This window comes from Molothrus ater, chromosome 4 (assembly GCF_012460135.2).
Source record: "Molothrus ater isolate BHLD 08-10-18 breed brown headed cowbird chromosome 4, BPBGC_Mater_1.1, whole genome shotgun sequence".
Classification (NCBI taxonomy): Eukaryota; Metazoa; Chordata; class Aves; order Passeriformes; family Icteridae; genus Molothrus; species Molothrus ater.
In genome coordinates this window covers 33,367,059-33,382,951 of record NC_050481.2, presented here as the reverse complement: position 1 = coordinate 33,382,951, position 15,893 = coordinate 33,367,059, and the positions used below count along the sequence as shown (strand labels likewise).

General features: G+C 35.4%; 1 protein-coding gene across 2 annotated transcripts in view; it reads left to right on the top strand.

Annotated features, from left to right (window-relative positions):
* The window catches only part of MARCHF1 (membrane associated ring-CH-type finger 1), a 224,432-nt gene that overhangs the window by 169,940 nt on the left and 38,599 nt on the right, over positions 1 to 15,893 (top strand). For both annotated transcript variants that reach the window (XM_054514578.1, XM_036381785.2), the window contains one exon: positions 6,911 to 6,961. In XM_054514578.1, the coding sequence (XP_054370553.1) occupies positions 6,911 to 6,961 (51 nt within the window). The remainder of the gene's footprint in view (positions 1 to 6,910; positions 6,962 to 15,893) is intronic.

The window sequence follows — 15,893 nt, the reverse complement described above, 5'->3', positions numbered from 1 at the left end:
GATCAGATTCTGATGTATTTATCATGCTCATTAGCAGCTTTCCCTGAAAAAAACCCTGACACACTGAGACTGATATGGAGATAGGAATCTAGCACACTAGAGATACCAGAGTAAGAAGCAGCCATAAGTAACACAGCAATATGTCTGTGCCATGCAGTTGGTGGCATTGTAGATTTTTGTTTAGAGGATAAAATGCTGAAAAAGAGGATAACTTCATAAAAGGTTTCACTCCAAACCTTATTACAGTGGAAGTAGCAGTGTAAACATTTTATGGTCTTATGTGCTGCAAATCTGGCAGCAGGGATTTCTTAGTTGCACAGGGCCTAAGAGAGGTAAAGCACCTGTACATTATTCTGAGGTAAAGTTACCTAGTAGGCCATGAAGAGATGGGTTCCTTGATCATTGCTATGTACTCTCCTACCCATATATAAATGTGGCCAATATAAAACTTCTAAGGTAATTAAACTAATTTTTTTATGTCACACTGGAATATGTAGTCTCTTTCCACAGATGACAGTCAGAGAGGAATTTTGAAATGCTTCAGCATCCTCAGAACCCTTTTTGTGATAATTAGCTGGTTTTGCACAGTTGTGCTTTGCAACAGAGACCTTCAGTCTGTTTAGATTCATTTTCTCCTTCTGCCTTTCCCCTAGTGCCTTTGTAGGTGATTTGACATTAATGTTGAACTTCTCAGTGAAGTTAAAATGTCTTAGAATAAGCTAGTAATTTGTTTACAAAGAAGGGAGATAGATTTTCTTACATTTTCAAATATAGATTTGACTACCAATAATTTTATGCTTGGCGATTTAGTGGTAGGATTAATTTATAAGAGGAATTATATGTCTGACTGTTGAATATTTGAAAATATGAAAATATAGATAAAATATGTAGCAGCACAGAGAATAATTGCATTAAAAATAAAAGGTAACTGTCAGCTGATGATAGGCTTTTTTCTCAGTATTATTTAAGAGCTAAAATCTGCTTTGACTTCCTTTCAGAACATAAATTCCCCACATCAAACCTGGATAGGAATTGCCAGTTACTCTGAAATTGTTAGGATGTTATCACCAGCAGCTGACTTCCCTCCCTCTCCTTCCTATGGAGAAAGGCTGTCCAAGTCCATGCTGACCAAGAGTCAGGGTATATGCTCTGTCAGTAGTAACATTGCCATTACCTTCTTGGCATAAATAATTTTAAAGGAACAGTATTATGCTTGTATTTGGTTTAAAAACATAGACCCCCAACAGGAGAAACTGAAGTAGTTTTTTAGTAATGTAGCAATAGCCACACCATAGGAGACAGTGTTATCCTGGCTCTGGCTGTTTGCAGTAGCAGAGAACTAGTAGACAGTAACTGCATTTACACATTAATTTATACAAATAGATCAAGAGATAGTTATTTCTTTTTAGATGTTTTATTTATATATATGTGATGCAGTATATATGAATAATACAAATGGTAATATTCTGTGTATTTTGTTGATATTTTAATTAATAGTTACTGTTGTCTGTACTTTGTTATTTTAATTAAAGGTTGCCTCTGTGGCACAGTCTTTAATATTCACAGTGAGCTTTTTTTCCTGTCGCTTGGCACTTTGAATCTAGCAGTTCTGTCATATTGAAAAAATTCTGGGTTCCAGTAAAATTATGCATGATGCCCAGTAATTACAGTGTGTTTATGTCTTAGATAATTATGGGCATTGTGTTTTTGTTTAACAGTTAAAGCAAATGTTGCCTGGTTTGTGATTTTTTCTTTTCATTTTCATGTTGAGATACTGAAACAATTGTATCCAGTCTGTACATTAGTTTTAATAATGTCAGCTTCTGCTCTTTCAGCAACTGATGTTCCTACTTAAGATCATCTACATATGTGATAGCTCAGGTCATAAAGGGAAAGCAATTTCTATTCAGAATTCTAGAAGTGAAAAGGTGCTGAGAAGAGGCTCCTGTGCAGATCCAGTGAGGGGCTACCATGTGGAAAGGCACTTCAGGCAAGCAAAACTGTTTGGCCTGTGTTGTACTTACATTTAGGAGGCATTTATTTTTGTAACAAGTTGTGGCATGATGGATATCTGTCATTGCAGTCATGCGTGGAACTCCAAGGCTAAGGGCTGTGTACAGATAATGCGAAGCAGCACTTGGCACCGCTGGCATGCAAAACTTAGAGTCCACAAAAATAAAACTAAGACAAAATATTTTGTAAAAGGAGTTTTTTGGGAGGTGGGTTGGTTTTATTTGTGTGAGAAAAGCAGTTGCTTGAGATTCTCCTGTGAACTGAGATATTCTGCTTAATTCTTGATGCTTTTGTGCTCACTTCAGGGAGATGAAGTGCAATTCATTAACAATGTGCTTGGGTCAGCCCCAGTGATCCTCATAGGCAGAGCAAAACAAGGGGCAGCTAAGGAGAGAAAGCAGACAAATGGATTAGTTTAAAATGTGCTGTGCTGCCCAGCAAGACTTAAAATCGTTAACCATGCCTATGAATATTTATATGTGAGCCAGAAAGCAGCTAGCTAATTTCCTACTTTCCTCTTTATAACGAGAGCCTGAACTGTTCACAGCAGTATTTTAGAAATTTTTTATTACTAACCTCTTCCTCTGCCCAGTCAGGGTTTTATTCTCTTACTTTAAAAACAAAAATGTGTTTGTAAGCAGCGCAAGTCACATTTGCAAATAAAAAAAAAAGAAAAAGAAGCTGTATCTAAGTATTAGAAAGTTTAATGGGTTTAGATTTAAGATGGTCCCTGAAAATAATGTCACTTCAAAAACCCAGTTTTGGGCTGAAATGAAGTTTTGGGAGGTAGTTTACTATTGTAAAAAAACAGATTTTGCACTTATTTTTAATTATTTTAATTACTATTTGCATACAGATTTTTTTTGTTTTTATATGGTGGGACAGGTATATGGAAAATTCCTCCCAAAGCACTTTCATGAACATGTCATAATCTGAACTTTTGTGGTATTAGTTCCCCTTTGTCTTCCTGCCAGAATTTACATTGAAGGCTGAATTACATTTTCAATTATTTCCTTAGAAGTGATCTTGGTAAAACCTAATTCTTAGGAAATTTACAAACACAAACTGATTTTTCTTGATATCCAAGTAGAATAGTTCAAGGACCTTATTTTTATGCCAAAACATTTTAGAAAAGATACCTGATAAGTGTTTGCAGGCTGTAGCCTTGGATAGAAGAGATGAGCTATTGGTGGTACAGGACATCTAGTAATAAGGAAAGGCATTTCAGTGTGGTATTCATATATAAGACAACCCAAAAAGCTGGTGCCTGTCCAGGAGGAGTCTTAGGAGGAGCTGTTTTGCTATTTTGTTGACTGGATGAAAACACAGTTTAAGAATTTTATTGAGAGATATCTCTGAATATCTTGTTTTCACTTTGCTCAAGGGCCAGGACTGTGTGTGTGTGTGAATTTAGAAAACTCAGTCCCAGAAATGAAAAATGCTCTTTACAGACATTAAATAATTCCTGCTGAGATGTGTAATTCTAAAAGGTGAATGCTATTTTCTTTGAAATAATCTGATTCAAAGATTAAGGAAATTGAATCTGATTTCCTTGATGCACAAAAATATGTATAAATATTTGAATATATATATGTCTTTGGTTAAAACCTTTGGTTATGTCTTGCCTCTGCTGTGCAGTGCTGTGGCCTCACCTAGAGTCCTGTGTGCAGTTTTGGGGACTCCAATATAAAAAAGATAGTAAGGCATTAGAGAGTGTCCAAAGGAGAGCCTCAAGGATGGTGAAGGGCCTTGAGGAGAAGCCATATGAGGAGTGGCTGAGGTCACTTGGTCTGTTCAGCCTGGAGGAGACTGAGGGGAGACCTCACTGCCGTTACAGCTTCCTTGTGAGAAGAAGAGGAGGGGCAGGCATTGATCTCTCCTCTGTGGTGACTGGTGACAGGACCTGAGGGAATGGTCTGATGCTGTGTCAGGAGACATTTGGGTTCAATATCAGGAAAAGATTCCTCACCCAGAGGGTGATCAGACACTGCAACAGCTCCCCAGGGAAGTGGTCACAGCACCAGCCTGACAGAGTTCAAGAAGCATTTAGACAATGCTGTCACGTTCATGGTGTGACTCTTGGGATGTCCTGTGCAGGTCCAGGACTTGGGCTTGATGATCCTTGTGGGTCCCTTCCAACTCAGCATATTCTATGTTTCGTTGTTAACTCTTAAAATGTAAATTAGTATTGAATCCCTGCAAAAAAAAAAAAAAAAATCTTACTGTTTAACAAGCTTGTAGGGAAAGCATTCTGCATTTCCTCTTCACCAAGTTATAACAGAAATCAATTATTCTTAAAAATGTGAGTTCTTTGTAAACATAAATCATTAAAACAGAAGCACACAGACACTCTTTAATGACACATTTCAAAAGTGATTTTGCCATAACTTTCCTATTCTGTTCTTTTGTTGTATGAATAGTCGTGCAAGTTGAATAGGAACTTCAATGAGGAATTCTGTATTTGATTTATGTGCTGTAATTTAGTGCAACACTTTTTGTTCTATTTATATTGTGGTTTTCATGATAAATCACCTTGAAATGCCTGAACCTAGCAGTGATGATTAAATTTATTTCTTTTTTGTTCCAAAATTCAGTATATGAGCAGTACTTTGCCAACTGTGGATGCTGTGAATTTTCAGTTGGAGAGTCAGAATCTTGTTGTATCCCAAGTGAAGGAGATAATGTGCCAGAGAGAAGGATGAATCATGTAAAAAGCCTGGAGAGTTGTAGTCAAGAAACAGATTTTGAAAATCAATCTTGAATGATGGATTGTTGAAAGAAAAGAAGTTAGAGTTCCAGGGTTCTCTGTGCTATCAGAAAATACAATGTATTTTTAGTCCAAGGGATGGACAATAATGGCTGCATGCTTTTAGTAGAGAGTTTCTCAGCTGTGATCCCTGTTCATAATTTCTAACCACAAAATGGGAACTAATTTCATGGGTCCATAACTTCTATTTTTTTGAGGTCAAAGCAGAGCTACTCTAAATGATGTAACCAGAATATCCAAAGTGTATTTTCTATGGACATAAATGCAGACATTCAGAACTGTATATATTTAAGGTCATTGAGAAAGGATAAGCAATTATGAATTTATTACCAAAGCTACAGTGGATAATATACCACAGAAGTAATATTTGAATCACAGGATACTTCAGGTCAGGAAGGATCATCTACTCTGCATCCTTGGTCAAAGTGGGCCCAGCCTCAAGGACAAAATGTAAGAAATGAATGCATAACTTGAAGAATTTATTTTTTCTAAATTGTTCTTAAAATAAAATAAAAAGAGTAACAAGCAAACCTGAAGGTTGTTAAGTCCTGAGATTTAGTTTCTATGATAGAATAAAATGTAGAGTGCTGTGTGGTCAGGGAACTCAGCATAGCTTTTGATGACAAATGTCCATTGTGCTACTTAGTGGTAGTGAAGATAAAGTAGAAAGAGAAATAATTCAGGATATTTATGTTTGCAGTCCAAAAAAATGTGATGGTGCTGAGGGATGGAATAAAAACATAAGCCATCTAGAGTCTGGAGGAAGAAAGATACATAGGTATATGAAGCACATAGTTTTAAAACTTTTTTTCATATGGATGTGCTTACTGGGATTGAGAGCAAAGTGATTTTTTTACTACAAAAATGACAAATAAAAGTGGAGTTTTTTGTTCTAGATGTTTGCTGATGAGTTGCCTGATGTTTCTTTTTGGTCATTTTTGCCTATACAAAACTGTTCTGTGCCACAAAGTATTGGGGAAGTACTAATTTCTAGACTAGACACGCATTAATTGAGGAGGAAATTTAGTCTTTGGTAGCTGGCACCTTTTGTATTTTTCTGTAGTTTAATTGAATACATGTTGAGGAGAGATGGGTCATAGTCAAGTTGAAAGCCTCTTGTGTGCATGTATGTGTTTGCATGATGCATGAATTGCAAATAAAGCTGCAGAAGCAAAAGCTCTGCTTTGGGTTTTGTCACCCTGATCCTCCAAGCAGATTATCTGACAGACTTACGCACATGATACCTAGTTCAGCTCCTTCTGGGTAAAAATCAGGCTTGATGAATGATGTGAATGTTTCACTTGAGTGTTTGAACCTACACCCTCAAGTGCTGAGTAAAATATTTTCATGATTCTCTTAAGATACATGGATTTACTAAGGGGATGAGCCCTGTTTCTGAAATATCTTACCTTTTCAGTGTGAAGCTGAATCAATTGCCAGGGAAGTGTAAATACTGAAGAAATTTTTTTAACCCCTTCTCCACTCCCTCCTTTGAGTTGCTAAAAAAAAACCCCCACAACAACCATGTGCTGTAGAAATGTAGCTCTTTGCCATCCACTTTATTCATGCACTTGAGCCTGTGGTGTTGTTTGTGTGTGTGTGTTTGCAGGAGTGAGAGGGGATGGAGGAGTAGATGTTAAACTGAACTGTATCTTTGCATGGTCACAATTTGTTTTTCTCAGAACATATCTGTCCAGGAAGTCATCTAGTACTGCTAATTTGCCTAAAGAATAAATTCTACTTTTTTTTCAAGCAGGCATATGTTCAGTGTAAGTGGGAAATTTTTGTCATTGAACATTTGTTTTCATACAGAAGTACCAGTTTTCATGAGAAGCTCTGATGTTTCCTTAAGCTTTGACTCAAAATGTTTTTTCTGAAAAACTGCAAAATAAACCAACAATAATTAAATGCTAGCAATAATTTCTTACGGAACTTTTTAAAAACTTCTATTCATGTAATTTGTAAAACTGTTGTGATGGTTTATTTCTTGAACTGTCTTCCATTGTGCAGTCAGTAGCCAAACTGAAGAAAAAGAGAGGAAGAGAACCTCTGTGCATTCACAATCACAGAAAAGATTAGGTAAAATCCAAATTACATAACTTTTTTTCATCTTTTAATTTTGTTTTCCAGAATGACAAATCCCCAGGGCGTTCCGCAAGTCGATCAAGTAATATTTCAAAGGTATGTGAAATCTATTTCTTTTTCTGGAATTTAAAGAAAACGAGGTAATTAAATATAAAACAGTACTTTAATCCATTATATTCATTATGTAGTATTTTATTTATTCATAAAAATCAGATTTTAAGTTTTGCTGCTGAACATTATGGTTACCCTGTAAACTCCATCATACTATTAGTCATTACTGTAAAATATGTAATAACAATACTAAGAAAATAAATTAATGCACTTTTTTCACCTCTTTTCCCCAGGTGTTTAATCTTACCTTAGCACTTCAGCTTAAGATAAAATTACTATTTTCTTTTTCTCCTCCTGCCCTACCCAAATAATGACAGGTGTAATATGCAAAGGTATAAATCTGTATTCATTTCAGGCTGAATTCTGAATTCCTTTCACAGAGATATATGGTTCACTGAAGCCAGGGCTTTACATCTACATAATTTTTGCTTTTTAGGAAAGAGAAGGGAAACTTTAGGAAAGGCAAAATGTGATTTTTACCGAAGTTCTTTGGTTTTAACCCCCTTTTTCTGTATTTTTTGGTTCAGATGTGGCTGAAATTTATGCCAAAAAGCCGGGATGTACAGGAGGTAAAAGATAAAACACTTTTTTTTTTTTTTTTAATCCAGGCCTAAACATCTGCCATGTATTATGTTTGGTTTTAAATATTTTGCATTTAGGGCAAGCACTGTATCCTTAAACCTCTTCACAAAATATTTTTGTCTTTGGGGTACCCACTGTAAAAATTTTTTCTTCTCAGAGCATAAAACAAAAAAAGACAATAAACCCCAAATGTGATTTTAAGTTAAAATACTAGTTCCATGTTAGGTTCTTCTCTCTTATGTTTAGAAGGGAAAAAGATGTAGAATATATCCAGACTGCTGTAGGATATGGCTGAAACTCTTCCAGGCTTACTGCCTATCCTTAGAAATCATATAGCTATATGCTTACAAACTTGATCACCAGGAATTGTATTAATTATTTTAATTACTATTTTTAAATGCATGTATCTAGCAATAGTTACTGTAAACCTATTATGAATTGATATTACTTTCTCTGCTTTTTTTGAAGACAGGTGCCTGGGTTGCACTGTGACAAAGCATAAATACTTTCACTGACATGAGACACGTGCTGGTTACTAACATTTGTTTTGAAGTGATTTCTGCTGAAATCAGTATAGTTGCTTATTAGAGAGGGATATTTGCACTGGCTTTAGTTGCAAGCTAAAATCCCAATTTTTCAGTCATGCACTTTATCTTTTTCTGATGTATATAGCATCATGCATTGTTTTGAATCAATTTTTTTTTCTGAAGCTGCCTGCCAGTGAAGTTATTCAAATGCTGAAAGACATTTGATTGGAATTCCAGTTTTGTTTGTTGTATCACTTAGAATGCTTTTTTTCTAAAACAGGTTTTTATATATGTGTGTATACATAGAAAAGCAAACATCTGACTTTGCAGGTTAATATTGCATGGCAGAAAGTGATAGTAAAAAATACTATACCTCAGAACAAGATTGAAAGCTTCTAGGCCAGATAAACTGCATGCCAAAGGCAAGATCTGAGTTCTGTGCAATGTCAGATCTTGCACACAACAAAAATTTCAATGGGCAGAAAAATTAGATAGTCTTTATGTAAAGCTATAAATTAGTGTCATCAAGACACTGTCTTTGACTGTTCTCGTTTGCCTGTATATGAAAGTTAAAAAGGATCAAATGGAATTACATTTTAATTTGTGTATTTCACCCTTAGCTGGATGTAGAGCTCCTGCCCCAGAACAGATACCACTGGATTTTGTACTAACCTCTTTGTGAAATGAAATACAGCATAGATTCTGTAAATGCAGATTCATATTTCATAATGCTCTTAAATTGTTTATTTGGAGAGGACACCTGAGGTTTGCAGTGTATGCTTGGGCAATTTTGCATGCTAGGTACATGAATTTTAAGTCTGAATTTTGTGGTATTACAGATTAAACTGAATTGTTGAACACTGAAGATGTCTTATCTAGTTATAATGAGAAGAAATGGTTTTGATTTGGTATTTTACAGATACTGGTTAGTATATATCTATTCAGTCAAGAGATTTTACAATCAAACATTCCCAAGACAGGTGGATGTGTGTGTATGTGGAAATCAACACCTAAATTTTATCAATCACTTTTGCAGTCTGTTGAGAGTGTAGAAGTTTAGCATTTTGAAAGGACTTTTCTTATTGCATGTAATTTTCTGTCAAGGATTTCAGTGACAGACTATTTAAGGCAAATGGAAGAACAGAACTTAAAATATTTGACTGACAGCTGTGGCTCTCTTCAGTGAACAGCAACCTAAGAATTTGTTCATTCACCTCAGCTTTTTATTTATTTATGTCAAGAAAACTGCCTTGAAACTCCAAAAGCAACTGTATCTGATAGTTTCCCAATCAGAGACAATTAGGAAAATGTATCAGTGCCTAATTTTTGCTGCACTTCTGGTAATAACCTAGATTTTTCCTGTGCAATCAATAAATAAATAATCTTTTTGTGTTCTGCCCTGCTAGCACTTAATTAGATATGATTAGTAATTTAATAACTAGATTATTAACTCATATTTTGGACTCATCAGTATTTCACATTATCTTGTATTGACAAAGTGTTGCCCTACTTAGTAGTTATGGCTTTCAAAACCTATCTACATAAAGAAACCTATACACATAAAGAAAAATAGGAAACACTTGGAAATGTGAGTTATGAACCAGCTGTCAAGATTTTAAATTATTACTATATTTTTAAGCATTAGGCTTTTTTTCCCACCTATTTCTTCTGTTGCTGGCAGCAGAAGGAACTTAATTATTCTTTGTAGGAGATAGTATTGTGCAATGTTCTGGATTTCAGAGTTGCTATTATCCTATCTGCATGTGTTTAAAATCTAAGTAAATTAAAAACTTGACCTTGATCATTACCTATTTGCCATTGCTTAGTTTTCTGTGCAATGTAACTTCTTTGATTAAAATTCTTATGTCTTCCCAAATAGATGTATAATTTAAGAGGAAGGGTAGTCAGGGAAGGATCTGGTGGATTCATTGTTTTCTGTTGTGGGGAACCTGTGGAACAAATTTTGTGTCTGAGTTACAGTCTGTAGACTTTATGCTCTATACGTATTTCTGAGGCAGCTTGGTTATGTTAAAATGCTTTCTGGAGGAAATGTTTCTAAAACACTGTAATTATCTTTCTGTATGTTAATTATGATTCAAGAGCTCATTAGAGAAGGATACTATCTCAGCAGCAAGATCTAAAATTCTCTGATGGGAACCTTGGGCTTATTTTTCAGTGCAGAGAAAATCAGGCTTGGAGCAAATTGCCTGAATTTTGATTTGCCTCAATTACTTCTCAAAAGCCTGGAGCAGGTGTTAGAACACTTTTTATTTACAAGTCTCTGAAGCTTCCATCTAATAAAACTGTGTTGAGTTACATCAGGAAGTAAGGTGCTTGTTTTGGAATATTCTGTGTGATAATATTCACGTCTCATTTAGTATATGAATAGCAATAGGGGAAAGAAAGAAGGAAATAATTGTTTTTACTCTATGTTAGCAATTTCTGATTTCTTTTGTCAGGTGGGGTTCCTCCCAATAAGATACAAATGGAAACCAAAAGGCACCAGGATGCCAATCTAGATGAAAAATTTATTGTTTCTAATGTATTGATTGTTGATTTGAATCACTCAGTTTGTGACTTTGAAAGAAATTTCACAAACTGGGCATCAAATTCTGTACTATTTATAATATTTCTAATAATAATAGTAATAGTATAATGTAGTAATACAATATTTATAATAGTTATAAATTACCATTTAATCTCTTCCATTAAAATTGAATAATCTTTTAAATGGGTTTTGATATTATCAGCTATTTCATCCTCTCTGTGTATGAGGTGATTGTATGAACAGACCTATGTTGCAATTTGGATGGTTTGCCCAGCTTGAAGCAGAACTCACTATTACACACAGTAAGTGTTTGTAATGTCCAAACATCACCATGTCTAAGGCGGTGACACCAACAGAGAGCACATAGTATCTCCTGGTAGGTTTCATGGTGAAAAAAACATAAAGGAATTTCAATGTTCTTTTTAAAGAAGTTCTTACCATGGACTTTGTTTGCCAGAACTAGGATTGCAGCATTCCAAGATAATCTGTTTCATGACTGAATCCTAAAGACCAGTTGCGTGACCCCTTATGTTTTGCTACAGGCAGCTACAACGCTCCAAGTTGATCCATAGTTCTTACTGTTCTTGGCCAATTTCATGCTAATCACAAGTGAAAATTCTCTTCCAGATTGGTGGCTGCTTTTTTTCAAGGAACCACAAAGCTCCATCCCTTCCAAGTGTAGGTTCTAGATTATTGTAGTGAGTAACTGAGGGAAAACTTAGGGCTTTCAGAAAAGAAAACAAATCGAGAAAAAAAAAGTCCTCGCTCTTGTAAAGCATAAAATGTCAGCCTTCATAAGTGCTTTTACAGTACATAATATGATGTATACAAAACTGGCATTAAAATATGAGTATAAATGTTACATTAGTCATCAAATCATTCTTCTTGCTCATAAACAGAATCATTTTCATGAAAGCTGAAGACTAACCTAGCACTTAGATCTCATTTATTGAAAACAACAGTGCAAAGTAAACAAGTTAGTGAAAAGATTTTCTTCATCAGAACAGAATTCATTTTGAACACAAAAAAAAGAGGCAGAAAACCAAAGACTAGAAGGAGATCCATTGCATAGTAGCTGTTTCTGCACTTTTTAAAACTCGTAGCTATGAATGTTTGATTTCTATGTATAGGGAATACTTTGTGGTTTGTCCATACAATTTATTCTTTGTTTACAATAAGCTTAACAAAAGGCATGGCAGCAGAATTTACCTAAGTCTGCCTGAAAATTGAACTGAAAGAAATTGCATGCTTATATGATAGTATTAAATACACAGGGACAACCAACAGAAAATAGTTCATATCTTGACACATCCAGATAAAACTGCATATATGTGTGGAATGTGTTGTGCCACAATTTTTATGTTTTTATAAAAGCTCACTCAGTGTGTAATGCCCACATATAATTTTAATTTCTGTTATCACAGAATTCAGTCCTATCCTGTGATAGCCAATATCATACAGAAGAAGCTTTGATTTGTTTTTAGTAAATGGAGTATGCAAGTTACTGCATATGCTTATTATATATAATTAATTATTTCCATAATTATAAATAGAATTATGATTCATAACATACCTGGTACATATATACTCTGGAAGTCTTTGCATGGCATTTGTTTTTTCACCATGGCATTCAGAAGCACATTTCGCCTATTTGTCCCATAAACAAATTCAGTAAAGCAAACTTTGTTTCTACACTGGTAAAAAACTAGGGGAGTCATGCAGTTTTATGTTTATTGCTCTTCATAAAAATACAATATCTCTTGTTTTTCACAATGATGCATTCTCAGGGTTTCACTTCTTTTGTTTAGTCATTTCAATATTCTTACTACAACTCTTTTGCTTGGGCATATTTAGGCTTCTCTCCTCCCTTAGGGCTGGAATAAACAGACATCAAATACACACCAGAATGTGGTTGTTCAAACATAAGAATGGTATCCTCACAGATGGGATTTTATCCAGTCTGTCTCCTGCACAGTCCACCAGACCCAAGGAGGAACATGGTGGGTGTGTGCACTCACATGCACTTGTGAGAGCATGGCAGGAATGTCATCTGAGTGAAAGCTGTTTAGGTTATAGGAATGTTTTGAGGGTTTCAGTCTTGCAGATAGAGGGATGTGTGAAAGCAGATGCCCTCTTTGGAATAGAAATTCTAAGTGGCTCTCTGAGTACTGCCTACCTTTAGAAATAAAGTGCCGCAAAATCCAGTAACAAAGAAAATGCAGGTTTTGTGCTTCACCTTTCCTATAGGCTAAATTTCCATTTAGCTCCCTCTAGACAGTCAAAAGCTGCTGATCTCATGGCTCTGCACCTTTTGAATAAAACCTGGCACATCCTTTCTTCCAATTACCTATATTTTTTTAAAGAAATATGAAATATTTTTATTAAGAAAGTGATAGTGACTTTAAAGATGCATCCTTAAAGAGACTCATGAATGAAAAATACTGTGTGGCTATGATACAAAGGCTTTTGCATACTATAATCCATTTGATAATTCAAAGCTTAGTTAGCCATGCTTCTATGCCTATAGAAAAAGTGGGTTTTTTAGTTGAACCTGTACCATGAAACTCAAGATTAACATAGATTAGTAAGGCAGGATAAAACAACTTAAAAAAGATGATTGAATTTACAAGTTAAAGCTGTAATTACTCGTTTGCTTCATTTTTTAAATGATAGTACGGATTTGCCATTTACAATTTTGATTTTAGATTTCAAACCACTTTATAACATAATCATACTGACTTTTAGAGGTGCTGAATGGTGTTATTTGGCAGAATCCGAAGGATTTTTCTGCTCCTTCCTTGTGTGTTACTTTTCCCTTAATTCCTTCTCTTCAGAGGCAGGTGAAAGGAGGGGAAGGAGGAAAGGAGAGAAAGAAAAGGTTTAGAGAAGAATTATGCAAGGAGTTACTGAAAAAGAAAATCTGTGAAAGATAATTTAACAGAAATTCAGTTACCAATTAATGTAACAGTTGCTGTAAAGACATCAATCAGATTAAAACAACTTTGAAATCTGAGCACAAAGCAAGAACTCTATCATGAAGAAACAAATAAAGAAAAGAAAAACATAACAGCCAAACAAACCAAAATGCAGAAACCCCCTCTCCCAAACCCATGCACACATTTTAGATGCCATCAAGACTGAGCTTGTAAAATAACACCCACCTTGGGTCATCTTCATCATGTTTTGGAACTTTTTAGACCTGAGGAGATGTCCACATAAAAGTTCATAAAGGTGGATGTTTTCTGCAGAATGTTATGTTGTTTACAAAGCAGAAATTTTCAGATTAAAATACACAGACTGGGTCTCCTGCTGAGCTTATAGCCAGACAAACTGCTCTGATCTTCTGAGGGAACCATTCTTTGTGTGCTGTTTTTCAAATAGGATGGAGTTTCAGCTTTTTAACTATAATGGCTGGTGGGATCTGGAGTACTCTGTGATGCATCACTGCTACTAGAGAAAACTCAGCAGGGGAATAAAAGCATTAGACATGTTCCCTGTCTGCCCTATCACCCATCAATTGCCTGCAGCTTTCTTCTTCAGCATTGTTGTAAGTTGACCAGCTTTTGGAAATGCTTCTCTTCAGAAGAGAGACAGGAGAGGATTCATTAGCCTTCCTGGTGATAGCTGTGAGGCCATTTTATATAATCTGTCCATTACATCTTCTGGTTTTTCAATTTAAAGCTTCACTCCCTTAGTATGTGATTCTTTGCACTTCTGGAATCTGCTTTTACTCAGCTTTTCTGTTAAGCTGAAGCAGATCCCTTCTGTGTTCTTAGGAAGAGCACAACTTGACTCATGTTCTTGCCGTAGTTTCAACATGCAGGTTAAGCAATAGATGGCCTCTAAGGACCTTTTTTCCCCCATTTTATTTTATTTTATTTTAACCTTAATTTTAATTTTATTTTAATTTTATTTTAATTTTATTTTATTTTATGGAAACTTCTACCAGATCCTGAACACTTAAGTAAAGGTAGCCTTGATTTGAAATTCTTACTGTTTTCACCAGTTGTACTTATTTCTGTACCCCATTTCTGTCTTTGCTGGTTTTCTAACACAGACACATGTGTGTGACACTGAAGTCCCTTTTTGTTGGGTAAGTGATTATCATCTCACTTATCCTGAAAACTCTGTATTTATCAGTATTCTGCTTGAAAAGCACACTGCCAACATACCAAAAATAATTATGGATGAGTGCCCTGTCATGTCTGTTAATTGAATTGCAAATCCTTGACAAGAGAGTTCATCCAAACTGGCCGAGACAGCAGAAGGTGGTGACTGGGGAATCTCTCTCTCCTAACAATCTTTTTGAAATGCCAAACCTGATCAGCTGGAGTTGGCATTATCCCTTAGACCTCTTCCTTGTACTGATGGCATAGAGAAATGAGCTGCCTTGCTTATAAATTAATTGAGAGACAGCTTTATTTTGAATTACGACATTTAATTCTGCTACTGATGTAATTTGTTATGATAAAATTAGTACAGTTCTTGTTTAGTTTTCCCATTCCAGTGAGCTGTACAATATACCTGTCTGAAGAAGACATTCATTCAGGGAATACTATTAAAAAAAAATTGTTATTCAGCCTCCTGGGTGGAATTGGAGTCCTCAGCATCACTTTGATCCCTCTATTCACTAAATACAATATCTCAGAATATTCGGTGTGCTGTATAGCAAAATAGCAATGGGATGGCAATTACAGCAATAAGATCTGTCTGCTTGAGACTGTTTCCAGCATCTGCTGCATATGCATTCCCAAAAGAGCTGGACTGATAAGACATGAGCAGAATATATTCAAATTATCATGTTCTGGTTTGTCAGATATGCCTTGAAAATACACAATTTTCTCTGTAAACACACTACCCTATAAGCACCTTTAGATATCTTTGCTCTCAGAATGAATTTAAGAGATATTATTATTTAAATTTTTAAAATTAGTTTGGGATGTATGGCTTGTAAAAGAGATGGCAAAGAGGGAATATTGCCAAAAGAATTGGGGTAAACCTAGAGGCAGTGCTGGTAGCAGAAAGCAGATACAGTTACTGCTGTCAGAACAGGGTAGGATGAAAAAGTGAAGGGGTTTGGGGGTAGAGGTCTGGACTAGGCATCCAACTGAGTTGAAATTTACAGGTTCTTAAAAACAGCTCATCTAGCTGTGAATTCTTAAATTCATTTAACATGTGGTAGCAAGGACAGACCTGACATTAGCAGGTCCTTCCACTCCTATTTAATTTACAAAGACTGGACCTATTTACAAAATAAGGG